This window comes from Oryctolagus cuniculus, chromosome 1, assembly GCF_051225735.1.
Source record: "Oryctolagus cuniculus isolate XC-2025 breed Fujian yellow rabbit chromosome 1, ASM5122573v1, whole genome shotgun sequence".
NCBI classification, from domain to species: Eukaryota; Metazoa; Chordata; class Mammalia; order Lagomorpha; family Leporidae; genus Oryctolagus; species Oryctolagus cuniculus.
The window spans coordinates 227,117,203-227,132,046 of NC_142867.1; the positions used below are offsets into that span (position 1 = coordinate 227,117,203).

The 14,844-nt window shown below is 42.0% G+C and overlaps 1 protein-coding gene across 6 annotated transcripts in view; it reads right to left on the minus strand.

Annotated features, from left to right (window-relative positions):
* Positions 1-14,844, minus strand: part of RC3H2 (ring finger and CCCH-type domains 2) — a 63,797-nt gene that overhangs the window by 14,509 nt on the left and 34,444 nt on the right. For all 6 annotated transcript variants that reach the window (XM_089302201.1, XM_008273357.4, XM_008273358.4 and 3 more), the window contains 2 exons: positions 7,958-8,266; positions 390-604 (listed from right to left, as the gene is read on the minus strand). In XM_089302201.1, coding sequence (XP_089158327.1) covers positions 390-604; positions 7,958-8,266 — 524 coding nt within the window. The remainder of the gene's footprint in view (positions 1-389; positions 605-7,957; positions 8,267-14,844) is intronic.

Here is a 14,844-nt window from a genome sequence, read left to right on the forward strand (position 1 = left end):
GGTTTTAGATGGTCATTAGTTGATAATCATTTATTCTTAGTGATCTTTTTTGGAAGCAGAACTTAAAGACCTCTTCCAAAGTCTAAGTTTTACATTTTCTTCCCAAAATTGTATAACCAACACATTCTGCATACCATTTCAGGGGATACACAGAATGACCAGAAGCTCATTCATGGATCCTATATTTGATTCACAGGAACACCAGTCTTAAAATTACTGATACCCAGAATCATAGACTTAGGAAGAAAATATATGGGTCATATAGTCCAAGGTGTTAATTTTTTAATACAGACATTCTAGACACATAGAAATGATTCATTCATCTAAAGGAAACAATGTACAGTTGTGGTTTTTTTTTTTTCCTCTTAGAAATATCTGAAATCACTCACCTGTCTGTGGGTACTGTGGGACTTCAAAGGGGATCTGAGTTCTTGGATCTTGAAAATACTGAATGTTTTCAGAGTGCTGAGGATATACTGGTACTCTAGTTAGAAACGGGCTGGATTTTGGAGGCACAGAATTCAGTTCTGTTCCAACAGTAGAGGGCCCAGCTGAGGTAGCAGCTACATTACTTACAGGAGTCTTAGGTGGAGAACCAATTTTACTGGAGAGAAAATTTAACAACAAAAAAAGCAAAGATAAATAATTGCCTTTGACTATTAATCTTCCTCAATAGAAATTTTTTATAAAGTTATGAAAAATTAACAGCACAGAAAAATAAATACGAAAAGTCAGTGAAAGCATTAATAGAAAATGCTTATTTCAACAGTGATGAATAAAGCAATGAATTTTACTTCCACCTTACACTGCTAATTCACCAGCCCATAGTAACAGATCTAATGTTTTGGTGAGGGCAAAAAGAAACAAAAACAAACAGCAGGCACTAATGTGACTGATTAGTCCTGGTTTACTCATTCTTCAAACAAAGATTTTTCCTACCAGAAATTAAAGAAAAAAAAAACTTTTCATACTTTCCAACAGAAACAATATATTCTGCCAGAATTCTCTGGGACAAAAACAAAAACAAAAATGCTGTTTTCTATTAAGAGTTAGATTAGCTACAGGGAGCAGGCATAGAGCTACATAGCATAAGCTACGATGCCCACATCCCACATCAGCCTGCCTGGTTTGGACTCCCAGCTTCAGATCCTGACTCCGGGCTGGCATTGGGACACTGCAGGCAAAAATCACTGCCTGTAACATCAGCTTCCCATATGGGTGCCCGTTTGAGTCTAGCTGCTCCACTTCCAACCCAGCTCCCTACTAATGTGCCTGGGAAAAAGATGGCCCAAGGGCTTGGGCCACTATCACCCACGTGGGAGATCTGAAAAAAGCTCCTGGCTACTGGTCTAGTTCTGGCCCATCTCTGGCTGTGTTGGCCATTTGGGGAGTACACCAGCAGATGGAATATCTCTGTCTCTCCCTCTCTCTCTGTAACTCTAAAGGAAGGAAGAATGGAAGAATCAATCCTGATTCCAGGTTCCTGCCAATGCTGACCCTGAGAGGCACTGGATGATGGCTCACAAAATTGGGTCCTTGCTACTCATGTGAAAGATCTATATTGCATTCCTGGCTCTTAGCTTTAGCATCAGCCCAGTGTTGTAGGCATTTGGGGAATAAACCAGCAGGTGGGAACATTCTGTTTCAAATAAAAATGAAAAAAAAAAATTACTTTAAACTTAGATTAGTTGGAATGTAATATTCTTTGAGGAAAGGCCATTTTTGTCTATTTTGCTAACCTCTACATCCTTGGCATGTAGTATGATTCCTGGCATAAAATAAGAACTCAGTAACAGCCAATAAAAAAGTAGCCCTTTAAACTGCTGCAAAACCTTTCCTTTATTTATTTATTTTTTTTACACATAACAAGAGTTTTGAGTAACCAAGTAATCAGTTCCACAGGATCTTATCATGGCTTTCTTTTTTTTTTTTTTTTTTAAAGATTTTTTTTTTTTTGACAGGCAGAGTGGACAGTGAAAGAGAGAGAAACAGAGAGAAAGGTCTTCCTTTGCCGTTGGTTCACCCTCCAATGGCCGCCGTGGCCAGCGCGCTGCTGCCGGCGCACGGCGCTGCTCCAATGGCAGGAGCCAGGTGCTTCTCCTGGTCTCCCATGGGGTGCAGGGCCCAAGCACTTGGGCCATCCTCCACTGCCTTCCCGGGCCACAGCAGAGAGCTGGCCTGGAAGAGGGGCAACCGGGACAGAATCCGGCGCCCTGACCGGGACTAGAACCCAGTGTGCCGGCGCCGCTAGGTGGAGGATTAGCCTGTTGAGCCGTGGCGCCGGCCTTATCATGGCCTTTCTTATCCCCTTTTAAAATAAGTCAAAACTTTAGCACAGCTTCAGATGTGGTGATTCAAGAAAATGATCGTGTGTTAATTACAGAGGAATTCTACATCTCAACCAGACTAAAGGGATTTTCCTTAAACTAGAAAATTCCTCTTAGAGGACATATAACAATGTGCATGGCTGCCTTCAAGTCTAGAACAGCACACTGGTCTGGCAGACGTTTACTTCTATGTGTGAGTGTGTAATCAAATGTAGTAACAGATGTACTGGCTGTTAGTGCAAAGATATTTTAGGACTGTACTTATTCTTTAAATAAGTTAAACAGAGGCAGAAGGAAGATGATTACGGTTTTCTTTTAAGAATAACTAACACTTATCAAGTGGTTGTTGAATACATTCCAGACACTCTGCTAAATGCTTTACATAGTTCAAAATGTTATATACCATGAAAACTGGATTAGTATTTTCAAATGGCAAATTTTAGACTTATCAGGGAAAAGGTATCAAGATGCATGACAAGGTAAACATTCACAGCTTCACAAAACCAAGGTAGCTATCCTAAAAATTCAGACTTGGGGAAAAAGCTAATTTTCAATCACATCCCAGAGAGCTAGAATACCAGATTCATTCCAGATGACTTTCAAGATTCTAGGGTCTCTTTATTCCAGTCCCTCTAGATCCCCATGGTTTTGCTTATGCTGCTTCCTCTATCTACAAGTTCTTCAAACTTTTGGAACTAGATAATTTCATCAATTCAACTTTAAAAAGCCCAGGACAAGGGCCAACACTGTGGCACAGTGGGTTAAAGCCCATATGGGTGCCGGTTCCATTCCCAGCTGCTCCACTTCCCATCCAGCTCTCTGCTATGGTCTGGGAAAGCAGCAGATGGCTCAAGTGCTTGGGCCCCCACCCATGTGGGAGACCTAGAAGAAGCTCCTGGCTTCTGGCTTTGAATCAGCACAGCTCTGGCTGTTACAGCCATTTGGGGAGTGAACCAGCAGACGGAAGACCTCTATCCCTGTCTCCACCTCTCTCTGTAACTCTTTCAAATAAATAAAAATAAATCTTTAAAAAAAAAAAAAAAGCCCAGGACAACATGTCCCTGTAGAATTAGTTATCTTAATTCTTGTGTTCAAAGACGTTTGGAACACAATTTTACTGAAGAACCTTTAACAGTGTACTACATGGGATGTTTATACATTTATCTTCCAAACTGCACTTGAAGACCATTTAGAGGCAGGGAGTAGATTTAGTTCATTTTCATTAACTGCTACAATAATTGGCCTGGCATTTGGCATATAGGAGAGGAATCCATAACATGCGAATGAATAAATAAATAATTTATTTTTAAAAGATTTTCCCCAGTTCATTTTTCAATTTGAGACATAATTATTCCTTTAAGGCATAAAATTCAGTAATTTCTGTTATATCCACAAAGTTGTTTCACCACTGCCCAATTCTGAAACATTTTCATTACTTTCTGTCCCTATGGGTTTGCTTGTTTTAGACATTTCACATAAATGGAATCATGGAAGTACCCTTCTTTATCTGGCTTCTTTCATTTAGTATAATGTACTCAAGGTTTACCATATTTTAGCAAAAACAATACTTCATTCCTTTTTATGGATGAATAATATTCCATTATATACACATAAAACAGGTTCACATCACTTTGCTAAAACTCTCCAAAAGCTCACATCCTAAATATATATAACATAAAGGCTGGTCTCAACATTCCATATAATTAACAACAAATTTTTTTTTGACAGGCAGAGTTAGTGAGAGACAGACAGAGAGAAAGGTCTTCCTTCCGTTGGTTCACCCCCCAAAATGGCCACTACAGCCAGCGCACTGCGCTGATCTGAAGCCAGGAGCCAGGTGCTTCCTCCTGGTCTCCCATGCGGGTGCAGGGCCCAAGCACTTGGGCCATCCTCCACTGCACTCCTGGGCCACAGCAAAGAGCTGGACTGGAAGAGGAGCAACCGGGACAGAATCCGGCACCGCAACCGGGACTAGAACCCGGGGTGCCGGCGCCACAGGCAGAGGATTAGCCTAGTGACCCGCGGCGTCAGCCAACAACAAATTTAATTCATGCTATACTGTCGTCTTTCCTGAAACTTCTTATATTCCTCCCAGCAATACAAAAATTTCCTTCCCTTTAATCCAACTTTAGCACTGCTTTATTTTATAAATGCTATCTCCACAGCTGCATCTTTGTAAGTCCCTTCCAAGCAGAGATCTCTTACATATCTCATGTATTTCCAACAGTGTCAAAATCAGGTCACAATGTGTATGCAGACATCTGTTAGCTAGTTAATATTTTCTAATACATCTTTTCTAAAATACTTCCCAGGGAAGGTCATCAGTTTCCTTTAGTAAACAGTCTCGTTGGTCATATGCTGACCTGCAGAAGTTGAGAATGTAATTGCATACCTACCTATTGCTTATTACATAAAATCATCAGCATTTACCATGTGCTAAGAATAATGCTTTCTTTCATAGTAGGCATATGTAAGAAACTGAAAGACTATGGACAACAAAATCTCAACATGCTCCAACTCAGATTTTAAACCCCAAATACCAAAGCATGAGATGTCAGAATTGGAAGTAGGTTTTAAGATCACCTAAAAGGATTTGACATTTTTCTGTAAGCACCAAAACTGTTTGCCAAATGAAATCTTGCTCTTGACATCCAACAACAACAATAGTGGCAATAATTTTAATAATAATAAAGCAGATATTTATTGTTTACTATCTGACAGACATTGCTTAAAATATACTGCAGTATTAACACATTTAATTCTCACAACAACCAACATATGAAGTAGGTACTCCTATAATTCTACTCTATGAATGTGTAACATATTAAGTTACTAGCCTATGGCCAAACAACAAGGCAACAGTGAGCCAGAATTTGAATTCAAAAAATTTGTTTCTAAGGCTCTTCCATTAAGGACCAGCAGCCACTGCAACACTGGCATCTCATATCAGAGCAGCTGCTCTGCTTCCAATCCAGCTCCCAGAGAATGAACACAGGATAGCAGTGGAAGATGGCCTGAGTATCTGAGCCCCTGTCACCCATTAGGAAGACTCAGGCTCCTGGTTTAGAACTGGCCCAGTCCCAGCCACTGCAGCCATTTGGGGAGTGAAACAGTGGATGGAGGATCTCTCTCTCCCCTTCTGCCTTTCAAGTAAATAAACAATGTTTTAAAAAATAAAGAGATGGCATTGGTGCTGTGGCATAGTAGGCTAAGCCTCCGCCTGCATTGCTGGCATCCCACATGGGCACTGGTTCGTGTCCCAGCTGCTCCTTTTCTGATCCAGCTCTCTACGTTGGCCTGGGAAGGCGGTAGAAGATGGCCCAAGGGCTTGGGCCCCTGTACCCATGTGGGAGACCTGGAAGCTCCTTGCTCCTGGCTCAGCCCCAGCCACTGAGGCCATTTGGGGAGTGAACCAGCAGATGGAAGACCTTTCTGTCTCTCCATCTGTCTGTAACTCTCTCAAATAAATAAAATCTTAAAAAAAAAGGGGGAGATGATTTTTAAAAACAAGATTCTCCCCTTTACTAAAATTAAAGTACAAGTGATACAACTGAAACGGGGCTATAGGCTCAGCCACTCATTGGTTTAAATTTCTACTAAGTTCCTTCCTTGTGTCTCTCTGGAATAAAGAAAAGAAGTGATGGGGCCAATGCTGTGGCACAAGCTAAGCACTGCTTGCATGACGAGCATGCCACATCAGAGTGTCAGTTTGAGTCCAGGCTCCACTCCCTATTCCAGGTGATGGCTCAAGTACTTGGAGCCCTGAGACCAATACGGGAGACCTAAATTAGGTTGCTCTCTTAGGCCTAGCCCAGCCCTGATTGTGAGCATTTGCAAGTGAATCAGTAGATGGAAGATCTCTGTCTCTCTGCTTTCCAAGTACATGAAATAAATAAAAATTATTTTTAAAAGCTATCTGTTTAAGACAAAGGAAGGAAGGAGAGGAGGGGAGGAGGGGAGGGGGAGGAGGGGAGAGGAGGGGAGGAGGAGAAAGGAAGGATAGAAGGAATGAAGGAAGGGAGGAAGGAAGGAAGGAGCGAGCAGGGGAGGGCAGGCAAGGCAGGGCAAGGTAAGGCAACAAAGGCTAGGGGTCAGTGTTGTGCAGAAGGTTAAGCTGCTGCTTGTGAGGCCTTGACTGGCCACTCAACAGTTTTGTTTTTTAAGACTTATTTGAAAGAGAGTTAGAGAGAGGTAGAGTCAGAGAGAGAGAGAGGTCCTCCATCTGCTGATTCACCCCCAAAATGACCACAATGGCCACAGCTGAGCTGATCTGAGAGCCAGGAGCCAGGAGTTTCTTCTGGGTCTCCCATGTAGGAGCAGGGGCCCGAGTACTTGGATCATTCCCTCCTGCTTTCCTAGGCCACAGCAGAGAGCTGGATCAGAAATAGGGCAGCCAGCATCCAAACTGGCGCCCGTATGGGATGTCAGTGCTGCAGGCCAGGGCTTTAACCTGCTGTGCCACAGTGCCAGGCCCTCAACATTTTTTAAAAAGATTTATTTATTTATTTGAAAGACTTATAGATGGAATGAAGGAGAGAGAGAGAGAATCTTCTATCTGCTGGTTCATTTCCCCAAATGGCTTCAATGGCTGGGGCTGGGCCAGGCAAAGCCAGGAAACTAGAACTCCATCCAGGTCTCACATATGAGTGGCAGGGACCCAAATATTTGTGTCATTTTGCACTCCCTTCCCAGGAACATTAGCAAGGAATCAGATTGGAAGCAGGGTAATTGGGACATGAACTGGTACTCATATGAGATGGTGATTTTGCAGGTAGCGGATTTAACCTATGACACCATGCTGCACTCTCTCCTACTCAAGCCAGTCTACTTCTGACCTGCTGATGCACCTGGAAATGCAATGGAAGATGGTCCAAGTACTTAGGCCCCTGCCACCCATGTGAGAGATGAGGATGGAGTTCCCAGCTCTTGTCTCTGGTCTGGCCTAGATGGTGTGACCATTTGGGGAGTGAATCAGTAACTGGAAAACAACCCAGCTCTATGCCCCATCACTCCTTCATATAAATAAATCTATTAAAAAGAAAAAGAAAAAAAGGGATGAAAACCACAATTCTGGTCCAACTTCTTCAGTATACAATTGAGGCATACAAACCCAGAGTTGAAGTGACTTTCCAAGTTCACAGAGCTATTCAGTTGCAAAGGCAGGACTAGAACTCAAATGATTTGCTATTTAGTGCTGTTTGTATTAATGAAAGACTTTACATAAAAATTGTGATGTAGGGACAGGCATTTGGCCTACTGCTTAAGACACCCAGTAGAGATATCCATGTCCCACATTAGAGTACCTGGGTTCAAGCCTCAGCTCTGGCTACTGATTCCAGCTTCCTGCTAATACAGATCCTGGTAGGCAGCAGTGATGGTTCAAGCAGTTGAGTTCCTGCCACCAATGTGGCAGACCTACACTGAATTCCGGAATATCAGCTTCAGTGCCGCCTAGCCCCAGTCACGGTGGGCCTAGGGGAAGTGAACCAGATGGTAGCTCACTCTCTGCCTTTCAAACTACTAAAAAAAAAAAAAAAAATTCTGATCTCTCTTACTCATGATAAATAAAAATACTCGAGCACTTTTAAAATGGATAAGTTTCATGTTAATCATTTTTACCTAATACCTACTTTTCAGTTACAGACTCTGCAGAGGGCCCAGCAGCATTCTGACCATTAGTGCCAACCTTTCCCACTTTCTTCACAGTCTCCAGAGCTCTTAATGTATTGTCAGTACTACGTGGGATTAGTTGGGAAACACTGTTTTCTGCATTTGAAATTCCATTTGTACTTGGAACAATTTTCCCCGTTGTTTCAGTACTTCCTATGACAGAAATGACATTTCCGGCTGTGGTTGTAACAGTGTTGTTTACACCAACTTTATTTAGAAGAGGAAATGTTCTTACAGTCGCATTGATCTTTTTATTCCTTAATCGATACCTGTATAAAAAAAATCAACACATTTGTGAATATTGTACTAAATCTTACATTGAAGAAAAAAGTAGTAACAAAAACATTAAAAAATGAGGAAATCAGTTTTGCAAAAAGTTTTTTCAGTTAAATATCATATACAGTTTATATCACATTCAGTGACAGATGGCACACAAAAATATACAAATGTCTCACAGATGTACACAATATGTACACATACATTCAAAGAAACCTTTTAAGGAAGAGAGCATTTGAAAATTTTATCTAAATGGAATAGAAATTACCTTACATAAATATGGTAAGAATCAGCACGAAATTTAATTGGGAAGCCAGAATGCAAAGGTAAGCAAGCATTCTGTTTTTATTAAGTTATTTAAGCATTATATAATTTTTAAAAATTTTTTAAAAAACCAAAAACTTGTATTAAATAATTTATTACATACTAAAATACAGAAATTTTGTATTGAAATTTCTAAAACAGTATTTGGATAAAAACTTTCCTAATTGTAAGTTTTGAATTTTATTTATGGTGATTTGATATAATAGTGTAAGATATAAGGGAATCTGATCTTGGGCTCCATAATAAGAAAATCCATTTCCACCTACACATCAAAAAATTCATGATTCTAGTCCTAGGCTTTATTCTCTATAATGTTTCCTTTAATATTTTAAGTGCTGAAAAATTAAGTTCCAGGAACAGAAAGAAGACTAATAAATTTGGGGTCATAATTACATATTCAAAATTAATTTGACACTAATGTTATAAACATACAATAATTAAATATAAACAGTGTTAGTGATGAGTAATACTGTCAGAATAGTTTCCTTTTAGTATTTCAGTATCTATAAACAGCCTCAGTAATCAATCTTTCTCTCTGTTATACACTGACAAAGGAAGGTAAAGTTTAACAAAAGGCAGGTGCATGCAGAACAGACTTGTTGAAGGTGGAGTAATAGAACAGGAAGTCGTATACATTCAAAAGGAAAAGCCAGCAAATGGATAATGGCCGTTTATGCTTCATCTTATAGACACTGGGGGAAATGATTACTTCTTCAAGGAGAGGCATGATAGACAAATATTTTACAAAGGCATCTTGGGGATATAAAAAGGCCTAAAGTTCACAATGCGTTCTTCTCAAAGTTTGTATACAAAATGCTCAGCTGCTCCTTGCTTTTCATTCACAAATGAAAAATCTCAAATATTCTTGAGTTTGTTCTAACAAACAAAAACTAAAGTTTTGGTTATGAGGCTCTAAGAAGAAAGGAGTCAGAAGTGAAATCTTAATAGAAAGGCAAAGTAAGTGACAAGAAATGATATGGAATGGACTCAGCATCTGGGGAGCAGTTTGAAATGAATCTGAACCTCACACTTGAAAAGGCCAATCACTCACTATTCTTTTAAAATCATACATGACAATACTCTGGTTTCTCTCCAGATCGTATAAATCTTTCACCTTTTACTAAAAAATCATACAAGAGGGAAAGTCATTGCAGTCCAGTAGGTGGAACAGCTGCCTATGACACCAGCATCCCATCTAAGTACTGGTTCAAGTCCTGGATGCTCCACTTCCAATCAAGTTCTATGCTAATGGCCTGGGAAAGCCATTAGTGGAAGATGGCCCAAGTGCTTGGGCCCCTGCATCTATGTATGTGGGAGACACAGATGAAGTTCCTGGCTCTTGGCTTCGGTCAGCCCACTTCTGGCGGTTGTAGCCATTTGGGGAGTAACCCAGCGGATGGAAGACTTTTCTATCTCTCCCCCTCTCTGTCAATAACTCTACCTTTCAAATAAATATATAAATCTTTAAAAAAATTGCAATTATTTAAAATGTCCACACAATTAATTAATAAACTTTTGGGCTATCTTAATTTTCTCATCTCTAAGATCTTTTCCCTCTCCCCTCTCGACAGCCCTTCCACAGTTGATACTGTCTTCCAAGTTAGAGATGTATGAAACAAAGAATTAACTTATCTTTCCACACCAACTCCACTAACCTTCCTGCATCTGTAACCACACACTTCTCCTAAGGGAGAAAGAAATCCTGTTCCTACATAAGGCAAATCTATTTTTTTTTTAAAGATTTATTTATTTATTTGAAAGTCAGAGATACACAGAGAGAGGAGAGGCAAAGAGAGAGAGAGGTCTTCCATCCGCTGGTTCACTCTCCAGATGGCCGCAACGGACAGAGCTGAGCTGATCTGAAGCCAGGAGCCAGGAGCTTCTTCCAGGTCTCCCATGCGGGTGCAGGGGCCCAAGGACTTGGGCCATCTTCTATTGCTTTCCCAGGGCACAGCAGGGAGCTGGATCAGAAGTGGAGCAGCCAGGACTAGAACCGGTGCCCATATGGGATGCTGGCGCTTCAGGCCAGGGCGTTAAACCCGCTGTGCCACAGCGCCGGCCCCAGGCATATCTATTTGTGCTGTAGGTATCAAGCCCATTTGTCTTCTCAAGGACTTCATTCCTGTAATTTTTTTTCACTTCATGTAGGTGTCTGTTTAAATGTCACATCTCCTAAGCCCTTCTCGGAATACCCAATCAAAAATCTCCCCTTGCCCAACCATTCTTCTCCTTTCTGTGTACTGTTTCTCTTCCTAGCACCAACTGCTATCAAATATACTTTGTTTTTGCTTTCTATCAATATTCTTTACTTCACTTCAAGCCCCATAAGGAAAGGGATTTTGTCTTTTTCATTCACCTCTTCATCTTTAGCATATATAACAGTATCTTTTTTTTTTTTTTTTTGACAGGCAGAGTGGACAGTGAGAGAGAGACAGAGAGAGAAAGGTCTTCCTTTTTGCCGTTGGTTCACCCTCCAATGGCCGCCGCTGCAGCCGGCGCACCGCGCTGATCCGATGGCAGGAGCCAGGAGCCAGGTGCTTCTCCTGGTCTCCCATGGGGTGCAGGGCCCAAGCACCTGGGCCATCCTCCACTGCACTCCCTGGCCATAGCAGAGAGCTGGCCTGGAAGAGGGGCAACCGGGACAGAATCCGGCACCCCGACCGGGACTAGAACCCGGTGTGCCGGCGCCGCAAGGTGGAGGATTAGCCTATTGAGCCACGGCGCCGGCCTATAACAGTATCTTGTGCAAATGAAGTGTTCAATAAATATCTGATGCATGAACACGCAGTAAGCCCCAAACTTCATCTGGTCAGAGAATTTACTGATTTGCTGCCTCACAGCATTTACCATCTTTGTACAAGATACCACTTAGGAAGGCCCAAACCTTGAAGTCATCCTGGCTTCCTTTTTTCTTTATAGCCCTTATTCAGTCTTTCCACATTATCCATTCTGCTTCAAAACTATATCCTAAATATATCTTTTGTTAATATTTATTTATTTGAAAGGCAGAATTAAAGAGAGGAAGAGGCAGAGGCAAAGAGAGAGAGAGATCTTTCATCCACTGGTTCACTCCCCAAATGGCCCCCATGGCCATGGCTGGGCTGATCTGAAGTCAGGAGCTTCCTCTAGGTCTCCCACATGGGTTCAGGGACCCAAGCACTTGGGCCATCTTCTATTGCTTTCCCAGGCCATAGCAGAGAGCCAATTGGAAGTGGAGCAGCCAGGTATTGAAGTGGTACTCATATGGGATGTCAGCACTACAGGCAGCGGTTTTACCCATGACGCCACAGCACCAGGCCCAATATGTCACTTTCATTACTTTTTTCTACTGCAATACTTCTAGGGCCAACCTGACAATCTCACAGTTGGACTACTGTAGTACTTTAACTTGTCTCTAACTACACACAAAGAGAGTGACAATTCTAAGATAAAACTAAAATTCTCATTGTTTTGTTAAAATAAAACCCTGTAATGGCTTCCTGTTGCAAATAGAAAACAAAAATCGAAATTCCTGTCCATGGCTCAACAAATAACTGAAAACATTTATTTACATGTTTACTCTTCCTCTTTCCCCACTAGAAGCACTTCACATAGTTTCTAGCACATAACAAATCTTTGTAAATGTTTGCTGAGTTCGCTGATACCCAAAATGACACTCCTCCAAACACAGAAATTCATGGGAACAGCATTCCAACATCCCAGTTCTAAACTACGTCCACGTACGTATTTATCTAAGGAGAGACTGTTGAGCATCTACATTTTGTTTGGACAGAAGGGTACATGAGGGAGCTTCAGAAAGTTGGTGGGTAGGGCTAGCACTTTAGCAGAGTAGGTTAAGCCTCCATTGGCAGCGCTGCAATCTCATACAGGTGCCTGTTGGGGTCCTGGCTGCTCCACTTCCAATCCAGCTCCCTGCTAATGTGCCTAGCAAAGCAGTGGAAGGCAGACCAAGAACCTGGGCCCCTGTAAATACATGGGAGACCCAGAAGAAGCTCCTGGCTCCTGGCTTCCGCCTGGCTCAGCCTCGACCATTACAGCCATTTGGAGAGTGAATCAGTAGATGGAAGACCTCTCTCTTTCCCTCCCTCCTTTTATCTCTGCCTTTAAAAAGATTTACTTATTTATTTGAAAGGCAAAGTTACAGAGAGGCAGAGACAGAGAGAGAGAGATGTCTTCCATCCACTGGTTCATTCCCCAAATGGCCATAATGGCTGCAGCTGTTCCAATCTGGAGCCAGGAGCTTCTTCCAGTCTATCACAGAGGTGCAAGGGCCCAAGGACTTTTCCAGGCCATAGCAGAGAGCTTAATCAGAAGGGGAACAGCTGAGACTTGAACCAGTGCCCATATGGGATGCGGGCAATGCAGGTAGTGGCTTACTCGCTATGCAACAACACCGGCCCTAATAAATAAATCTTAAAAAGACAAAAAAGTTGGTCCAAAATTGGAATTAGAAGATATTGTGTATTTTCTATGAATTTATAAAACCCTCTTATATAATACAGAAAGCAAGTAGGAGTAAAACTAATTTATTTAAGTTTAAAAAACATTTGGCAAACTTCTGGTATGTCATGTGAACTAACACACTTACCCTCAGAAATCTCAGTTGCGTAACAACATATATTTTTTTAAACCAAGAGGATAATCCTTTGCATTACCCCTGTTTGTTTTAGCAGCATTTGAGAGTGTGAAGTTGGCTGGAAATAAGAACTTTAGATTATTTTTTTTCCAACATAAATATACTGAGTTTAGATAACAGGTATGTGCTGGGTGTGGGAAATACAAAGGTAGATCATCCATCGAATAAATGAAGTCCAGTGAAATTACACACATTTAAGTAAACAATTGCAATACAGTAATTTTATAACTCCCAGTTATAATTGCTATGTATTGACTGTTGCTGTTTTTTGTTTTTTTGTTTTTTGTTTTTTGTTTTTTGTTTTTTTTGACAGGCAGAGTGGACAGTGAGAGAGAGAGACAGAGAGAAAGGTCTTCCTTTGCCGTTGGTTCACCCTCCAATGGCCGCCGCGGCCGGAGCGCTGCGGCTGGCGCACCGTGCTGATCCGATGGCAGGAGCCAGGAGCCAGGTGCTTTTCCTGGTCTCCCATGGGGTGCAGGGCCCAAGGACTTGGGCCATCCTCCACTGCACTCCCGGGCCACAGCAGAGGGCTGGCCTGGAAGAGGGGCAACCGGGACAGAATCCGGCGCCCCGACCGGGACTAGAACCCGGTGTGCCGGCGCCGATAGGCGGAGGATTAGCCTAGTGAGCCGCGGCGCCGGCCCTGTTGCTGTTATTTGAATATGTTCCCAGAGTCCATGGGTTGGGAATTTAATCTCCAAATGCAACAGTGTTGAGACGTGGGACCATTAAGAAGTAACTAGATCTTGAGGACTCTGCTCTCATGAATGGATTAATGCTGTTATCTCAGGAATGGGTTAGTTTGGCCCCATTCCTTTCCCTGCCCCCACCCTCACCTGTTGACTTCTTGTCCTACTGCCTCCTGCCATGAGATGATGGCACAGCAAGAAGGCCCTCACCAGATGATCTTGGACTTCCTAGTCAAATAAATTTCTGGTCATTATAAATTACTCAATTTGCAGCATTCTGTTACAGTGGCACAAAGCAGACTAAAACAAATGTTATAGCAACATATTGGAAGAAGCAACTGAAACTGCCTACAGAGACATGGGAGATGATTATGTTAGTAAACAGCTTTTCAGATAGACAAGGGAAAGAAAAGCATGTGAGATAGTGAATAACATGTGTAAGGGTAAAGAAGAGAGAAAGATATTCATATAGTAGTAGACCTTTCTGTCTCTCTCTCTCTCTCACTGTTTAATCCTGCCTGTCAAAAAAAAATAAAATAAAAAATTCTAGTAGGAGATAATAAAGTTCTGAAGTCTGGCGAGGAGAAAGCCAGCTTATTTATTTTTAAAGATTTATACACTTATTTATTTGAAAGGCAGAGATAGAGAGAGAGAAGAAAAGAGAGACAGACGGACAAACAGGCCCAAATGGCTGCAATGGCCATAGCTGGGCCAGGCCAAAACCAGGAGCCAGGAACTTTTTCTGGGTCTCCCACATAGGTGTGGGGTCCAAATATTTGGGCCATCTTCTGTTGCTTTGCCAGGCACATTAGCAGAGAGCTGGACTGGAAGTGGAGCAGCCAGGACTCAACTGGTACCCATACAGGAAGCCGGCACTGCAGGTGGAGGCCCTGACAGCCAACTTAAACATAAGGAAGGTAAA